At 43.7% G+C, this 13,425-nt stretch overlaps 6 protein-coding genes across 6 annotated transcripts; 2 read left to right on the plus strand and 4 right to left on the minus strand.

Annotated features, from left to right (window-relative positions):
* Window positions 1-93: 93 nt before the first annotated feature.
* On the minus strand, window positions 94-4,262 carry VTP01DRAFT_4858 (uncharacterized protein; the record flags this gene model as incomplete). Its single annotated transcript, XM_069383585.1, has 5 exons — window positions 94-219; window positions 284-487; window positions 546-1,528; window positions 1,600-2,524; window positions 2,592-4,262. The coding sequence occupies 5 exons, from the start codon at window positions 4,260-4,262 to the stop codon at window positions 94-96; spliced, it is 3,909 nt and encodes a 1,302-aa protein (XP_069244272.1).
* Window positions 4,263-5,252: 990 nt separating this feature from the next.
* Window positions 5,253-6,534, minus strand: VTP01DRAFT_4859 (uncharacterized protein; the record flags this gene model as incomplete). Its single annotated transcript, XM_069383586.1, has 6 exons — window positions 5,253-5,536; window positions 5,595-5,744; window positions 5,803-6,003; window positions 6,071-6,233; window positions 6,312-6,419; window positions 6,475-6,534. 6 exons carry the CDS (start codon window positions 6,532-6,534, stop codon window positions 5,253-5,255), a joined length of 966 nt encoding a protein of 321 aa, XP_069244273.1.
* A 109-nt stretch (window positions 6,535-6,643) lies between these two features.
* On the plus strand, window positions 6,644-7,535 carry VTP01DRAFT_4860 (uncharacterized protein; the record flags this gene model as incomplete). Its single annotated transcript, XM_069383588.1, has 5 exons — window positions 6,644-6,799; window positions 6,858-6,942; window positions 7,006-7,203; window positions 7,280-7,368; window positions 7,425-7,535. 5 exons carry the CDS (start codon window positions 6,644-6,646, stop codon window positions 7,533-7,535), a joined length of 639 nt encoding a protein of 212 aa, XP_069244274.1.
* A 124-nt stretch (window positions 7,536-7,659) lies between these two features.
* VTP01DRAFT_4861 (uncharacterized protein) lies at window positions 7,660-10,528 on the minus strand (the record flags this gene model as incomplete). The annotated part of the gene is made up of 10 exons (XM_069383589.1): window positions 7,660-7,800; window positions 7,863-7,971; window positions 8,030-8,881; window positions 8,948-9,103; window positions 9,166-9,265; window positions 9,318-9,651; window positions 9,706-9,713; window positions 9,782-9,828; window positions 9,900-9,984; window positions 10,048-10,528. The coding sequence occupies 10 exons, from the start codon at window positions 10,526-10,528 to the stop codon at window positions 7,660-7,662; spliced, it is 2,313 nt and encodes a 770-aa protein (XP_069244275.1).
* Window positions 10,529-11,052: 524 nt separating this feature from the next.
* VTP01DRAFT_4862 (uncharacterized protein) lies at window positions 11,053-12,455 on the plus strand (the record flags this gene model as incomplete). The annotated part of the gene is made up of 8 exons (XM_069383590.1): window positions 11,053-11,077; window positions 11,136-11,201; window positions 11,258-11,374; window positions 11,431-11,586; window positions 11,649-11,777; window positions 11,859-12,047; window positions 12,105-12,264; window positions 12,323-12,455. The coding sequence occupies 8 exons, from the start codon at window positions 11,053-11,055 to the stop codon at window positions 12,453-12,455; spliced, it is 975 nt and encodes a 324-aa protein (XP_069244276.1).
* Window positions 12,456-12,768: 313 nt separating this feature from the next.
* VTP01DRAFT_4863 (uncharacterized protein) lies at window positions 12,769-13,251 on the minus strand (the record flags this gene model as incomplete). Its single annotated transcript, XM_069383591.1, has 4 exons — window positions 12,769-12,884; window positions 12,949-13,012; window positions 13,083-13,114; window positions 13,191-13,251. 4 exons carry the CDS (start codon window positions 13,249-13,251, stop codon window positions 12,769-12,771), a joined length of 273 nt encoding a protein of 90 aa, XP_069244277.1.
* Between the last annotated feature and the right edge of the window lie 174 nt (window positions 13,252-13,425).

Here is a 13,425-nt window from a genome sequence, read left to right on the forward strand (position 1 = left end):
AGTTATTTTACCAACGCTATTAATTTCAAAATGAGAGTACAATAGACTAGTGATAATATTATATGGATTTGAAAGGCGCATTACATTATGATATCAAACTACATTTAGAGATTGTTGATGGACGAGCTCGGCGTATACACCATTCAGCTCCAATAATTCCCAATGCGTGCCTTGTTCTACTACTTTTCCATCCTTGACGACGCAGATAAGGTCAGCATTCTAAGTAACAATAGCATACATGTTAGTAGTCTGCTGATTGGCATTTCGGTGCATATTTCCTCACCTGAATAGTTGAAAGACGGTGTGCAATGGTAATTGTTGTTCGACCGCCTTCGCTGATAACATTATCCAAGGCTGCTTGTACCAGTTTTTCTGATTCACTATCTAAAGCAGATGTTGCCTCATCCAAAAGAAGAACTTTGGGTTTTCGGATCCAAGCACGAGCGATGGCGATACGCTGTTTTTGCCCACCAGATAGTTGTGATCCCTAGAACGAAGAATAAATTAGTTTATCATCACAGACCCAGCCTACTGTAGACAGTTACCTTGTCACCTGCTCGTGTGTTATATTTGTCTGGCAAGCTCATAATAAAATCATGAATATTTGCTGCGCGGCACGCTTCTTCAATTTGTTCTTGAGTGACATTTTGCTCATCTGCTAGACCATATCGAATGTTTTCACCGATAGAAACATCAAAGAGGACAGGTTCTTGACCGACCCAAGCCAAGTGTTTGCGCAAATTGGAAAGCGTAAAGTTGCTGACACCGTGCTCGTCCAGGCGTACAGAACCGCCTTCGGGATCGTACCAACGCTCCAGCATACCAATGGTTGTTGATTTGCCGCAACCAGACGGACCGACGAGCGCTACAGATTGGTTGGCTTTGCATTCGAGATTGAATTCGCCGCGGAAAACAGGGATATCCGGCCGTGCAGGGTATGCAAAGGTTATGTCCTTGAAGGAAATATCACCGTTGATCTTTTCCGGCTCGATACCTTCCAAGTCAGGATCGATAAGAGGTTTACGCTCCAGAACTTCAAAGGTAGCCAAAGCCGAGAATTTTGCCTTTTGGTACGTGGCTGTAAATGTGCTTCCTCGACCAACGTTGGTTGCGGTGATCATGATAGCCATCATTGCAGTAAACATCTGCTCCAGATCGATCCATCCATCTTGAATAAGCCGGGAACCTGCATAGAAAGCCACAGCGTTTGTGTACATGTTGAATCCACGAAACATACTGTATCCAAGGGATGCCAGCAAAGCCTTTTTCATGGACAGCTTGTGAGGATACTCGGTCGCCCGATAGTATTTCTCTTCAAAGTAATCTTGCTTGTTAAGACCAGCAACCGTACGAATTTCCTTGATAGCTTCTCCAGCTACTTCGCCACACTGTGCATTTGCTTTTTTTGTATTGTCTTCGAAACCTTTCTGAACTCTGGACTGTGAACCGGTGGCAATGACGAGGAAGGGCGCCAAGCACAAGATAATCAAGGTAAGCAGCCAGCTGTAATAGAATGCAATGATAAGTCCTATACATATGCATATAGCCCAAAATTGTTAATTACACGGACAGCAACAGTATTGCAGCATTCCAACGTACCAGTCAACGCTGTAGCAACGACTTGCAAGAAATCTCCCCAAGTCTTTGTAACCAGTTCATTCACATTCTTTGCGTCCACTGCGAGCTTCGTTGTGAGAGCACCCATGTTATTTTCATCTCGATCAAAAAATCCAACTTCTTGTCGCATGTAGGCACGGAAGACATCCGCACGGAACCGCCGAGTGAAGCGTTCTCCAGCAATTTCAAAGGATACTGTTTGCACTGACATGCCGAAAAGTCCACCGAGAGCGATGATAACAAAGCAGAAAGCGTACAAGTTTGTGCCCTGGACAGGTCCCTTATCAATCTCGTCTTTCTTGGTAGGATCAGTCAATATAACAATGGTTTGTGAAAATAGAAATGCAAACATGGGGAAGATTACGCCAGCAACAGCTGCGCCGAAGCAACCCAGGATCATCAGTGGCCATTCTGGACGCATGCGCTTGAGAACCTTGAAAATAGGTGCATCTTTTTTCTTGGCCTGTTTTTTAAGTTCTTTTTGACGCTGAATCTTAAGTTCAAATGCATCAACCGTTGGAACAGAACTCTTCCGTCTCATCGTGATAACTGGCTCCTTCTCAGACAAGTTGGTTTCCAAGCGGGAGATTTCGTTCATTTGGTCCTGGATAGCGATCTTCTCTTGCTTCAAAAGTCTTTCTTCGTCAACGTGAGCTGCTTCCTGTGCTTCCTTCTTGAGAGTAATTTCTTGTTTCTTGACAAGATCGGCGTAGACTCCACCTTTTTCAATCAGCTCTTGGTGAGTACCCTGCTCCACGAGCTCGCCTTTTTGCATAACCACGATCAAATCGGCGTTGCGAATCGTGGACAGACGGTGAGCAATAACTATAGTCGTGCGGTTCACAGCAGCAGCATCCAAGGCACGTTGTACTAGTCTTTCTGACTGGGTGTCAAGGGCAGAGGTGGCCTAGAGATAAATAATAGAATTGGCAACAGTTGGTTATAGGTCAGCTTGTATATAATCAAGCAATTACCTCATCGAGCAGCAAAATAGTAGGGTTCTTCAATATAGCACGTGCAATGGCAATACGTTGCTTTTGACCACCAGAAAGCATACCTCCACCGGCAATAAGCGTAGAATATCCTTGAGGCAGCTGAGAGATGAAAGAGTGACAATTTGCCTTTTTGCAAGCAGCGACAATCTCTTCTTGTGAGACTGAATCCGGATTGCTGACACCCATCAAGAGATTTTGGCGAATAGTCATATTGAAAAGGACAGGTTCTTGACTGACAACACCTATCTGGTCACGGAGCCAGCGAACGTTGACATCTTTGATATCATTGCCATCCAAGAGGACTTGGCCTTCCAATGGGTCGTAGAAACGCTGAATAAGCTGGACAGTGGTTGATTTGCCTGAACCGGAAGGGCCCACGAAAGCAACGGTCATACCGGGCTTGATCTTGAGAGAAAGATCCTTGAGGATAACGAGATCGGGACGAGTAGGATATTTGAACTTTACGTTGCGGAACTCTATCTCTCCACGCAAAGAAGTTGGCGCAAGGCCGTCCTTGCGGTCAGGATCAATATCAGGCACGCGATCGATTGTGTTGTAGATTCTGTAGGCAGCGCCGCATGCTGAAGAGACGGCAGAAAGATTGGGAGGAAGTTGGAGGAGTGCAAACGAGCCCATCATCATAGACATGAATACGACCAAGACACCTGGTCCATCCATTTCACCGCTCTTGACTTGCCTGGAACCGAACCAGAACGCGAGAGCATAAGTGCAAAAGAGGACAAAGAAGAATGTTCCAAAGCCGACACCAAGTACGAGACCTCGTTTGATGCCAATTCCTCGTGCCTTGACCAGATTTTTCTCATAAAGTTGAGCAAATTTCTCCTGCAGGTTAAATGTATATACCGTGCGAAGACCTGCAAATACTTGCTCAGCAACAGACCCTGCATCTGCGTAAGCATCTTGCACCCTAAGTGTAAGCTTAGTAGTCAGGATACCCATCGAAGCACCTGTAACTACAAGCAGAGGAGCTGTTGCGAGCATCACCAGGGCCATCTTCCATCCTTTGACAAATGCTACAATGTATCCGGTAACGAACTGCGACAAGCATATGACAAAAATGCCAAACTTGTCAGAGATACCGTCTTCAATTGTCTGGGTATCAGTTGCCAGTCGTGTGTTCAGGGATCCGTCTGCCGCATAATCGAACCAGCTCATGTCTTGCCGCAGCACCGCATGCAGATACAACATTCGAATACGTCGAGTTTGATTCTCGCCAGTTATGATCCAGAAACAGTTTCCAATGTATGCTGCCACAAGCACGGAAGTACCCAGGTAGACAAGTATGAGGATCATTGGTCTGGTTTGATCAAGAATGGCTGAAGGGTCGCTGAGTGCACTTGCTAGGTTGCGAAGAAAGTCGCCAAAGATGATGATGGATACAGGCATAATCGCGCCCGCGTATGCTGAAGTGATTAATGCAATGATAATCATAATGGTATCTTTGAATGTCGCGAATCGAAATAATTTGATGACCGAAACTGATGGCTGCTTCTCCTTTTTCTTCTTGTTGTCCTTGGTCTTTGAAGTGACGGGCTGCGAGGATGGGAAAGATGCTGACAAAGGAGCCTGTTTAGCATCTTCTGCATCTGCAGAGATGCTTTTTGACGAGTCAGAGCTGGAGACCGTCATGAAGGGAACACGAAAAAAAGATGTCTGCGTGCGTAGATCACAAAATGTGTTCCGTTTTTATACGGGGTCCTCGTATGCGGTCTTTCGGCGCATTGCATTGCCTGTCCTTTTTTTTTCCTGCTCAGACAAGTCATATCAGCATTTGTCATTCATAGAAATGTGTGAAACGACGTAACGACGCAGCTCAAAGATGGTTTGTACTTGGAACTGCTGCTTTAGACAACAAAGAACGATTTGCACTTGTATGCATACTCAATTTCTACTTGGTATTTGTCGTAAAACACATTGTATCAAAGGGAAAACACAGACAATCGCGGAGGAATCAGCAAACTCCTTCCGTTGGCAAAGGTAACACAAAGAAATATCTTCCACGGTGGGTTTCTCTGTTTGGATGTCGGATCACGGAAATACTATCGGCCGAGCGCGGTGGTACGGTGCAAGCTCGACTGCCCAGATTGGGAATTCTTTCCCTCTGTGGGACGGATCAAAAAGCATGTCAACTGTATACGGATTTACATGACTTGCAACAAACTAACAGTGACAGCAGAGCTGGAAACTGATGCAGAATTCTCTCCGTCGTTTGTATAGTTTCCACAATTTCAACATATATGGAGATATTCGCTCCGCTTAAACCATTGTCCCATTTTCTCTTGTATCACCAGGACTCGGAAAAACATCTATTCCTTATCGATCACAAACATTAGTATGCTTCTTGGTAGCAGCAACCGGGATAGCTCAGAGACCGATGGCATCTACTCATGATTCCATTGTTCTTCTTTCGGCTGATGAATAAGTCTGATATTTGATCTCTACGAATTGCTTTGATCTGTAAGTCATCTCAGCAATATTGTTCGATACATCCACTATGACACATTAACAATAAACGGAGTTTTTGCAATATCTTGTCATTGATTATGCAAAATGGATCAGTGTGAATCAGGACGTGTATGCTGAGGTGGGATTACATAACTAGAAATAAATCCAAAACTTTTACTCTTCGTCTTCAGCATCTTCTGCGATGTTGTTTTCAATTGCTGGTAAGAACGTTGCAAAAGTTAAATAACTCGTGTGTCCACGCGTCTCCAGCGGCGTCTTTGAGACAAGCATGGTTTCTATGGCGTCAGTTGCATCCGTCTCTGCTTCTTTTCGCTTTGTTCCTGCCAACGCTGCTTCCTGCTTTCGCTTTCTTGCTTGCTGTATCGCCGCATCAAATGAAAGCTTTTCCACTGGTACCACGTTGTGATTGCGGATCAGACATTCATACATCGTAATATCTGTAAATGGTAACAGTTTAGTACTGCCAACCCGAGTGCCTACAAAATAAAGTCTTACCAACAAATTCATTCTCATTCAATGCATTGACAGTTTTTGCAACTTGTTCAATGCATGGACTGAAGCAGCATATTTTGCCTGTTCTGTGTTGTAAAAATGCTTCCTTCGCAGCTGCAATGGCTTCCCAAGGTGCAGGCAGATCAAGAAATACTAGAATATACAAGCGTTCAGAAGATGAACATCTAATACAATCATATCAATGCCGTACCTGCATTGACAGCATCTTTCATTCCAAATCCATCCTTACACACGTCCCTTTGTCGAATCTCTATGATATCGTCCAATCCATGCTCTTTAAACTCCTCAGCTGCCAAGGTCGTACGCTCCGCATGGTATTCGAATGTGTACAACTTTCCAGTGGGTGCAATAGTTCGTGCGATAGAATGTGAGAATGAACCACTGCCGGTACCTTGGGAAGATGCATATTAGCCAAATCCTTTTCAATAAAATCTATACCGAAATGTCCTGAACCATACCTGATTCAATGACACGTGATCCAGGTTTCATGTCCAGATATGTGCTAATAAATGATATATCGGCTACGTACAGGATTTGCGTTCGGTGAGGCAGCGATAATGTCCATAACTCGGGCGTCGGATGTAACAGGTATATGAATCCCTTGTAGTTACTGGAGACCATCTACAGAAACGAGAAAACAAAATAAATATACTGATCTGCCTCGTTATGATCTTGTAATACAATGACAGCCCAATTTACCTTTGAGCCAAACTCCTTGCCAATCATATCCTCGTGCTTGAAAATACCATAACGGTTGCTGTATTGTTCGCCAGACTTTACAATAGTCGGGACCATATTATTTCGGGTCTACGTTCGAGTGAATACATGAAGCTCGACAAGTCTGGACTGAAAAGAAACATACCACAAACAAAATGACCAGATCGCCTTCCTCAATGTACTTTTTCCAGCCCTTAAAGCTCATGTTATGTGCAGATCGATCAGTAGGAAAAGGCTTCCTCCCCAAATTTTTTTTCCTTGCCATTGTCGTTATCCCCGCTTTCCCGCTTAACTCACGGCACACACGACGCATAATGGATTTGCAGAAAATACAGATGGACACCGTCGATGATTTGTACCATTTACTGAATATTATCAACGAGGCCAGCTTGGAGCTCATTGACGAGCAGATCAAGTCCAAAAAGCTCAATTCAAATGAGACCCGACTGCTCAGAGAAGAAATGGAGAATGTAATTGCTCTTGCGATTATCGAGGGATCGCGTCAGCGTTAACAACAGACGACTTTAGTATATGAAGGACGTGGCCAAGACTGCAAGTTTGAATATGACAGTGCAGAATAAGGACTGTTCAGACGTGGTCGATTTCGACTGTGGTAAATTTGATATCTTTACCAGATGGCAGGAAAAAAATGAAAGTGATTAAGAATTTTTGGCAGAACCGTTCGATGAGAAACTCCAAGAGGAAGTGAATCAGAAAGAGAAAGAACTTAAAGACTACATTGCGGAAATTGTTGAAATGCGCAAAAAGATACCGCAGGAAATGCAGCTGCTTATTCAAGAAATGACAGAAAAGCAAGCATCAGAAACAGACGTGAATCTCGAAACGACAGTCGATATTCCTGGGATTCAGCGAGGTGAATATCGAAAGATTTGTATATGCATTTTCCGGAAGCAGGACCTTTTTATTTATAAAGTTTGCAATGTTTGTAGAAGAAGGACCGTTGCCATCTGAGCCTGACGTGCCTACTTTGACGGAAGATTACAACGATGTCATGGATATTTTAGAGAGGCTGGAAAAGGTAACTGCAGCAAACGATAGAGAAGACTATCAGGCGCTCACACTCCTCGTGCTTAGAGTATCCCACGATGCATAAGTCAATACGATGATCTCCAGGACCTGTTGCAATCTATGCAGCGCTCGTCGTCATCGTCCGCTGGTGCTGCCAGTGCTTCCTCATCATCATAGTTCCTCTTCATCCTTAACTGTCACATGATACGATACCACCAATATGCCCAATGCCTTCTTTTAGTCATGCTTTCTATCTGTAAATATTGCACCAGGCTGTCACATAGCAACAAGGATTCCAATTTTATTCAGCTAATTCACTGTTGGGATTCTTATTTGCAAGCGGCAATCGTTTCCGTCCGTGATTCGTCTTGCCTTTTGGTATCTTCATGTCGTGTTCTGGTACGCCTAGCTCGATAGCGTGGTGAATAGCGAGGTTGAGTTGCTAACAAGGGATATAAATTCAATTTACTTGTCCTTTATAGCATTCGTCGAAAACATACTTACAATTGCTAGTCTGTATTCAAACTCATAGCCAGTATGAGTTAAGGCTGTTTCCCAAAGACCTCTCGCTCGTTTAGCGTTATCCAAGAACCAGGAGACTATACCGGATTCCCTGTATATTCATCAATAAACCGAATCCAAAAATAAAACAACCCTGTGCGAAAGATTACCAGTATGTATAGGGTATGACCCATGTTGAATACTTGATACGATCCTTGTGGTCTATAATCCAGTTAAGGTGGGGTATAGCCTCTTGGCTCCTATTCAAGCAAGAGAGGATGTGCGACTTGATGACGAGGAGCACTGCACGTTGATCATAGTAATCTGGAGGTGCCAGGTCAGGTGCTAGTTCGACAGCACGGACTTCATATTCCTTCTTTTCTCGCCGGTAGATAATGTTTAGAGTTGCATCAATCTGGTCTAAGCATTGCTCCAGAACTTGCTGCTTCATGCACGGGAACAAGTTCCAGAGATACAGGATCTCAAATCCTGGAAGACTGTAATCCATATCTTGGTATCCACTTAGTTCAAAGAACTCCACCCGACTTTTGAGGAAGCCTTCCATCTGGGCTTTCCGTTTGGTTGAAACGAGTTTTGGTACTTCGGCGAAAGCCAGGATTGCTTCTGTGCGGTTTCCGAGCTGCTCCATGCATGCACCGTAAAAGTATTTTATGAATGCTTTGGATCCGTACTTGTTTTCTAGCTCCATCACCCGTAAAGATGCTGTGGCCCAGTCAAGGCCTACGATGCAGTTGAACGCTAGTTCGTATGTTGCCAAGTTGCCCATGGTTGCCTGAGCCCAGGCTCCTTCTTGGCTGACTTCAAATGCAAAGTTGAAAGATTGCGTAGAGAGAGGAAGATTCTTGGTCAGTCGTGAAAGACGGCCAGCATAGTATAGAAACAGTGCAGAGTTGGGATATGTTTGCTGTGCGCTGAGAAGAATTTCGATCGCCGGTTGCATCAACTCTCGCTTCATGACTGTTGGGCAGTAAGACATCAAGGTTACATGGTACATGAGTAACCTAACAGCGGATCTTACAGTTAGCAAACAACTATCTATTGGAAAAATACACGGAAAACGAACTTACATTATGGAAGCTAGCGGGGACCGAATACGCTTTCCTTCCATGCAAAGCTTTAACAGAGCAATACCAAGATGCTTATCTGCATTCCACCCAAACGCAGAAACGATTTTTAATATTTTCGGTGGAAGAGAAGATAGCAGCAAGTGAACGGAGCCGATACTGAGAAAAAATAACGAGTAATTAAACCGAGAATTGTTTTGGATATCCATGCAGGTACCTACCCGAATTGGATGGCTGATATAGTGTCTTTGTCCATGTACCGATTGAACTCTTGACCCATGCGTTTGTACTCCTGCCAGACAAGACTGTAGCTGCTGTATGCTATCGATTTGTTGAGAACAAGAATTGTGGACAAATTTACAATGGACAATACCTCTGCGAAGATTAAGCCCTGTTTTCAGGTAGCCGACGACCGTTTCTTGAGTTAGGTACAGGATAGCCATTAGCAAGCAGCATTCTGCTCGGATGACATGAGCTCTAAGTGCTCCATTTGGCAAAAAGTCAGGTTTTTTCAAAGATTCCGACGGCAACGGCGGCGTGTTAGTAGGTAAGCCTGTAGGATTAGTGCCCAAAAGGTTGCTGAAATAATGGGTTACTGTGTCTTTCAAAGGTTTCCTGGCCCAAGCTGCCTCGATCTGCCCCGTAGCGAACTCGTAGGTCTTTGTCAGCTTTTTAATAGCTGTTTCCATATCCTTGTAATCTGAAGTCTGCAAACAGTCAGTCAACCTACTCTGTCATCTGTCCAAGAGCATAGTTGTTACCGATAATGCTATGTGTTATCATTGATAAACAACAAACGATCATCGATATCCAGGACATAACATTAATCCAATTTACCTTGAATGAGCGACATCGCTCCGAGACCGAGTTCATATAATGGATCACTGCAAAAGTTTCCACGGCGTTAAGTTGGCACGTTCCGCCGTTTCAAGATTTAATAATTTTTTTCTCTTACTCCTTTGCCCGTGACTTAAAGATCGACTGAGCTTCGTTGAACTTGTTGTTGAAGAGTGCATTAACGCCTTCCAGCATTGCCTCGTCTACTCTCTTTTCTTTTTAGCAATTTCTTTATCTAGCATCCTTTCCGTCATTTCACTTTATACCTTGTCGCTCCTGTTCACGTGGGCTGAGAGTATTCGGACTGTACTCGAATTCTGCATGCATCACTGGCTTTTTGAAGAACTTTTCTTGTATGACTTGAAACTGTGGATCTTCTGGCTGAGGCCGTTCTCCAGGAGTTGGCGGGGTGACATAATCTGCCATGTTCTTATCCGCTGGTAGATCGAGCTCTTGCACAGTTTCGCGCTGACTAAACTGTTCAGGTACAGGCGTGGCAGGCTCGCTAGATTGCTTCAACGCGTTCGCCTTGACGGTATCGATCTCTGATGGAAGCGGCGGCATTGTATCTTCAGTTGCTTTCTCGGTAGACTCTGGTGATGCCGTCTCTTCGCTGCTGCTGTCTTTGTTCGGCAAACTCGTTTTAAGAGTCCCCATAACTTTGGACAGGTCGTCCACGGACTTCGTGCTCGGACCGTTCTCTGCCGTCTGTTCGACCTTGTTTGCAGGTGTCAGTTCTGATGGCATCGATTCCGTCATTGCAAATGGGACGATCTATGTCAGCAGCTTTGCAAAGATGAAAAGTGGAAAAGCAAGTGAAAACAGAAGTGCTATAGGTTTCATAGGCGAAAATTGTCTAGGTGACACGAACTTCATGTGTAATGTGGGAAAAGCACAGATAATAAAAGTGTGTGTCCATGTGGAATGAATCTCCCCGGTAGAATAAATCATATCATTTTGCCGTACAATACAGGATCAAGGATGGATGCTGCTGTGCTAGGATATAGATCAAAAATTCTGTTGCTTCGGGTGCAAGGCAACCATCAATGCTACAACGTGTCACAGAGATATGCTTCTGACAACGCCATGCGATTGTACTTTGATTACTTAATAAAAATGCATAAGCACTATGATAGATGACACATCTATATGAACGATAAAAAGGAGGTGGAATATGAGTATGGTCTCACGTTGCATGAACTCTAGAAGAACACACTGGTTCCGCGCTTCTCGTGGATTTTTCTGGCGCAAAACTCAAACTGCTATTGTGAATGAGTAGAATGGCGAAGCTTATAGGTAAGTATTAGATCTACGTAAACCTACAAAATGCTAAACTGACGCTTGATCTGTGTAGACATTGGTGCCAATTTGACTGATGGCATGTTCAGAGGCGTGTACAGAGGCAAGCAGGCACACGCAGGTACCGAAATAACGATACATAAAACTCGAACAGAGATACTGATTGCGAATCCCAAGATGATCTTCACTTGGTACTCGAGAGAGCAAAGAACGCGGGTGTGAAAAGGATCATTGTAACAGGCACCAACCTCGCCGAATCAAAAGAAGCTATAGATATTATTAAAGAACACAAAGGTACACGTTGCAAAATGTGATATTTTAACCTGTTGCCGCATACTTAGTAAGTTTAGGCGCACCGTCACTGTACTCTACCGTTGGCTGCCACCCAACTCGCTGCGAAGAATTTGAGAATGATCAAGACGGGCCTCAAGGATATTTGGAAAAGCTTGCCAAGGTGATCCAAGATCATCCCGAGCACGTCGTTGCTATTGGCGAATGCGGTCTTGGTATGGAGATTGACATATTGCTTGGGCATCGCAGCTCCAATATTACTAACAACGCATTGAAGACTATGATCGTCTCATATTCTGTCCAAAGGAAGTGCAAAAGAAGTATTTCCAAGTACAGTTTGATCTCGCAGAAAAGACTAAGCTGCCCTTGTTCCTTCACAACCGTAACACGGACGGCGACTTTTATGATATCCTTTTACTGACATACGGCTAACGATTGAGGAAAAGTACTGTTATCTTTATATCTTTATCCTTAACCAATGCCACACAAATGGTCAGAGCCAACCGCCATCGATTCACTAACGGTGTTGTTCATTCTTTTACGGGCACAGTGGAAGAGATGAAAAAGCTGTTGGAATTAGATCTTTACATTGGTGTGAATGGTTGCTCTCTCAAAACGGAAGAAAATTTGGCCGCAGTTAAAGAAATCCCATTGGACAGAATTATGCTGGAAACAGGTATATCTTTTGTGTGTAAATTATAAAGGTTCATATGATTAAGCGTGCCTTCTATAGATGCACCGTGGTGCGAAATCCGACCAACACATGCATCATACAAGTATCTCGCAAATTTATCCAAGGAGGAACAAGCCGTTTATTCTCCTCCACAGAAGAAAAAGGAAAAATTCGAAATGGGTAGCATGGTCAAGAATCGATGCGAGCCATGCGCCATGGGGTAAGTTTCAAGAATTCCGAGGATTTTTCGATTCGTATCTGAAAAAGAAACATGACAGACTTGTGCTGCATGTTGTGGCGGCTATTCACGGCCTGAACCCGCAAGAACTGGCTGAAAAAGTATATGAAAATACTTGTAGAGTGTTCTTCCCGAAAGAATCCGTAGATGGCACAACAACGATATCACAATAAGGAAAAAAAGCATAAAAATGCTACTATTAAATACGACTTGGACAGCTGACAGAGATCTTGACAGAAACGAGGACATCCATTGCTTTCGTCTCCCAAAAATGATAAATCCAACCTCTTGTTGCATGCATTAAACACCCACCAGGCACTTTGTTGAGTTTACAAGCATTCTGTCGCCCATTCTATCGATCGTTCAGCCCATGCTATCGTTAAGCTGTGGAAATTATGTAAAACAGAGCACAAAATAACCGTGCGTATTGATTTCGATAAATATAAGAATATAAAAGAAGATGTAAAATAATACTAATACTACAGATTAGCGGCAAACGTAAAAATAAGTGAAAAAGAGGAAAGGAAAAATGGGGATGTCTTGCACATTATCTCTATATGCGCGAAGTGTGACAATTTCAGGAGTGTACAACATAGCGGTTACTGTTAAGAGTTTGGAAATCAGTTTAAGCAGCGAAGGTGTGACGAAGAGATTTAACCCGCTTACCGAACGGGACAATCAAACGATTATCTGCAATTGAACAAAGGATGGGATACAAAGAAAATGATGTCTTGCTTTTATCGTTGTCGCTCGCATAGCATCGCTGGATCTGTTATAAATGTCTCTATTTGAACGCATACCTTTGTGTTGTAACCCACATTCTCGGTCTCCTCTACATCAATGACATAGAATTTATTGTCTATCCGTTAATGACTGCTATCTGCCCTAATATCTTGTAAGAGACGTACGCGTGGCAAGGTGGGACGGGCAAATCACTATGCGGTCCGAGACTTGGATGATGGCTGACATGAAAATCTCCGTCAAGCTGTCCGAGGACAATGAATCGAGAATTCGGCGGGGCTCCTGCCCGGTTCCCAGTTCTGAAACCAGTAAATATATGTATGTGTGCATATGGTGGATAGAGTCTTGCAACAAACAACAGCTATCTGATTTTAGTACCACAGGCGTATATGTACACCGGAA

The sequence above is a fragment of the Rhizomucor pusillus genome (genome assembly GCF_041956525.1).
Source record: "Rhizomucor pusillus strain CBS 183.67 unplaced genomic scaffold VTP01scaffold_2, whole genome shotgun sequence".
NCBI classification, from domain to species: domain Eukaryota; kingdom Fungi; phylum Mucoromycota; class Mucoromycetes; order Mucorales; family Lichtheimiaceae; genus Rhizomucor; species Rhizomucor pusillus.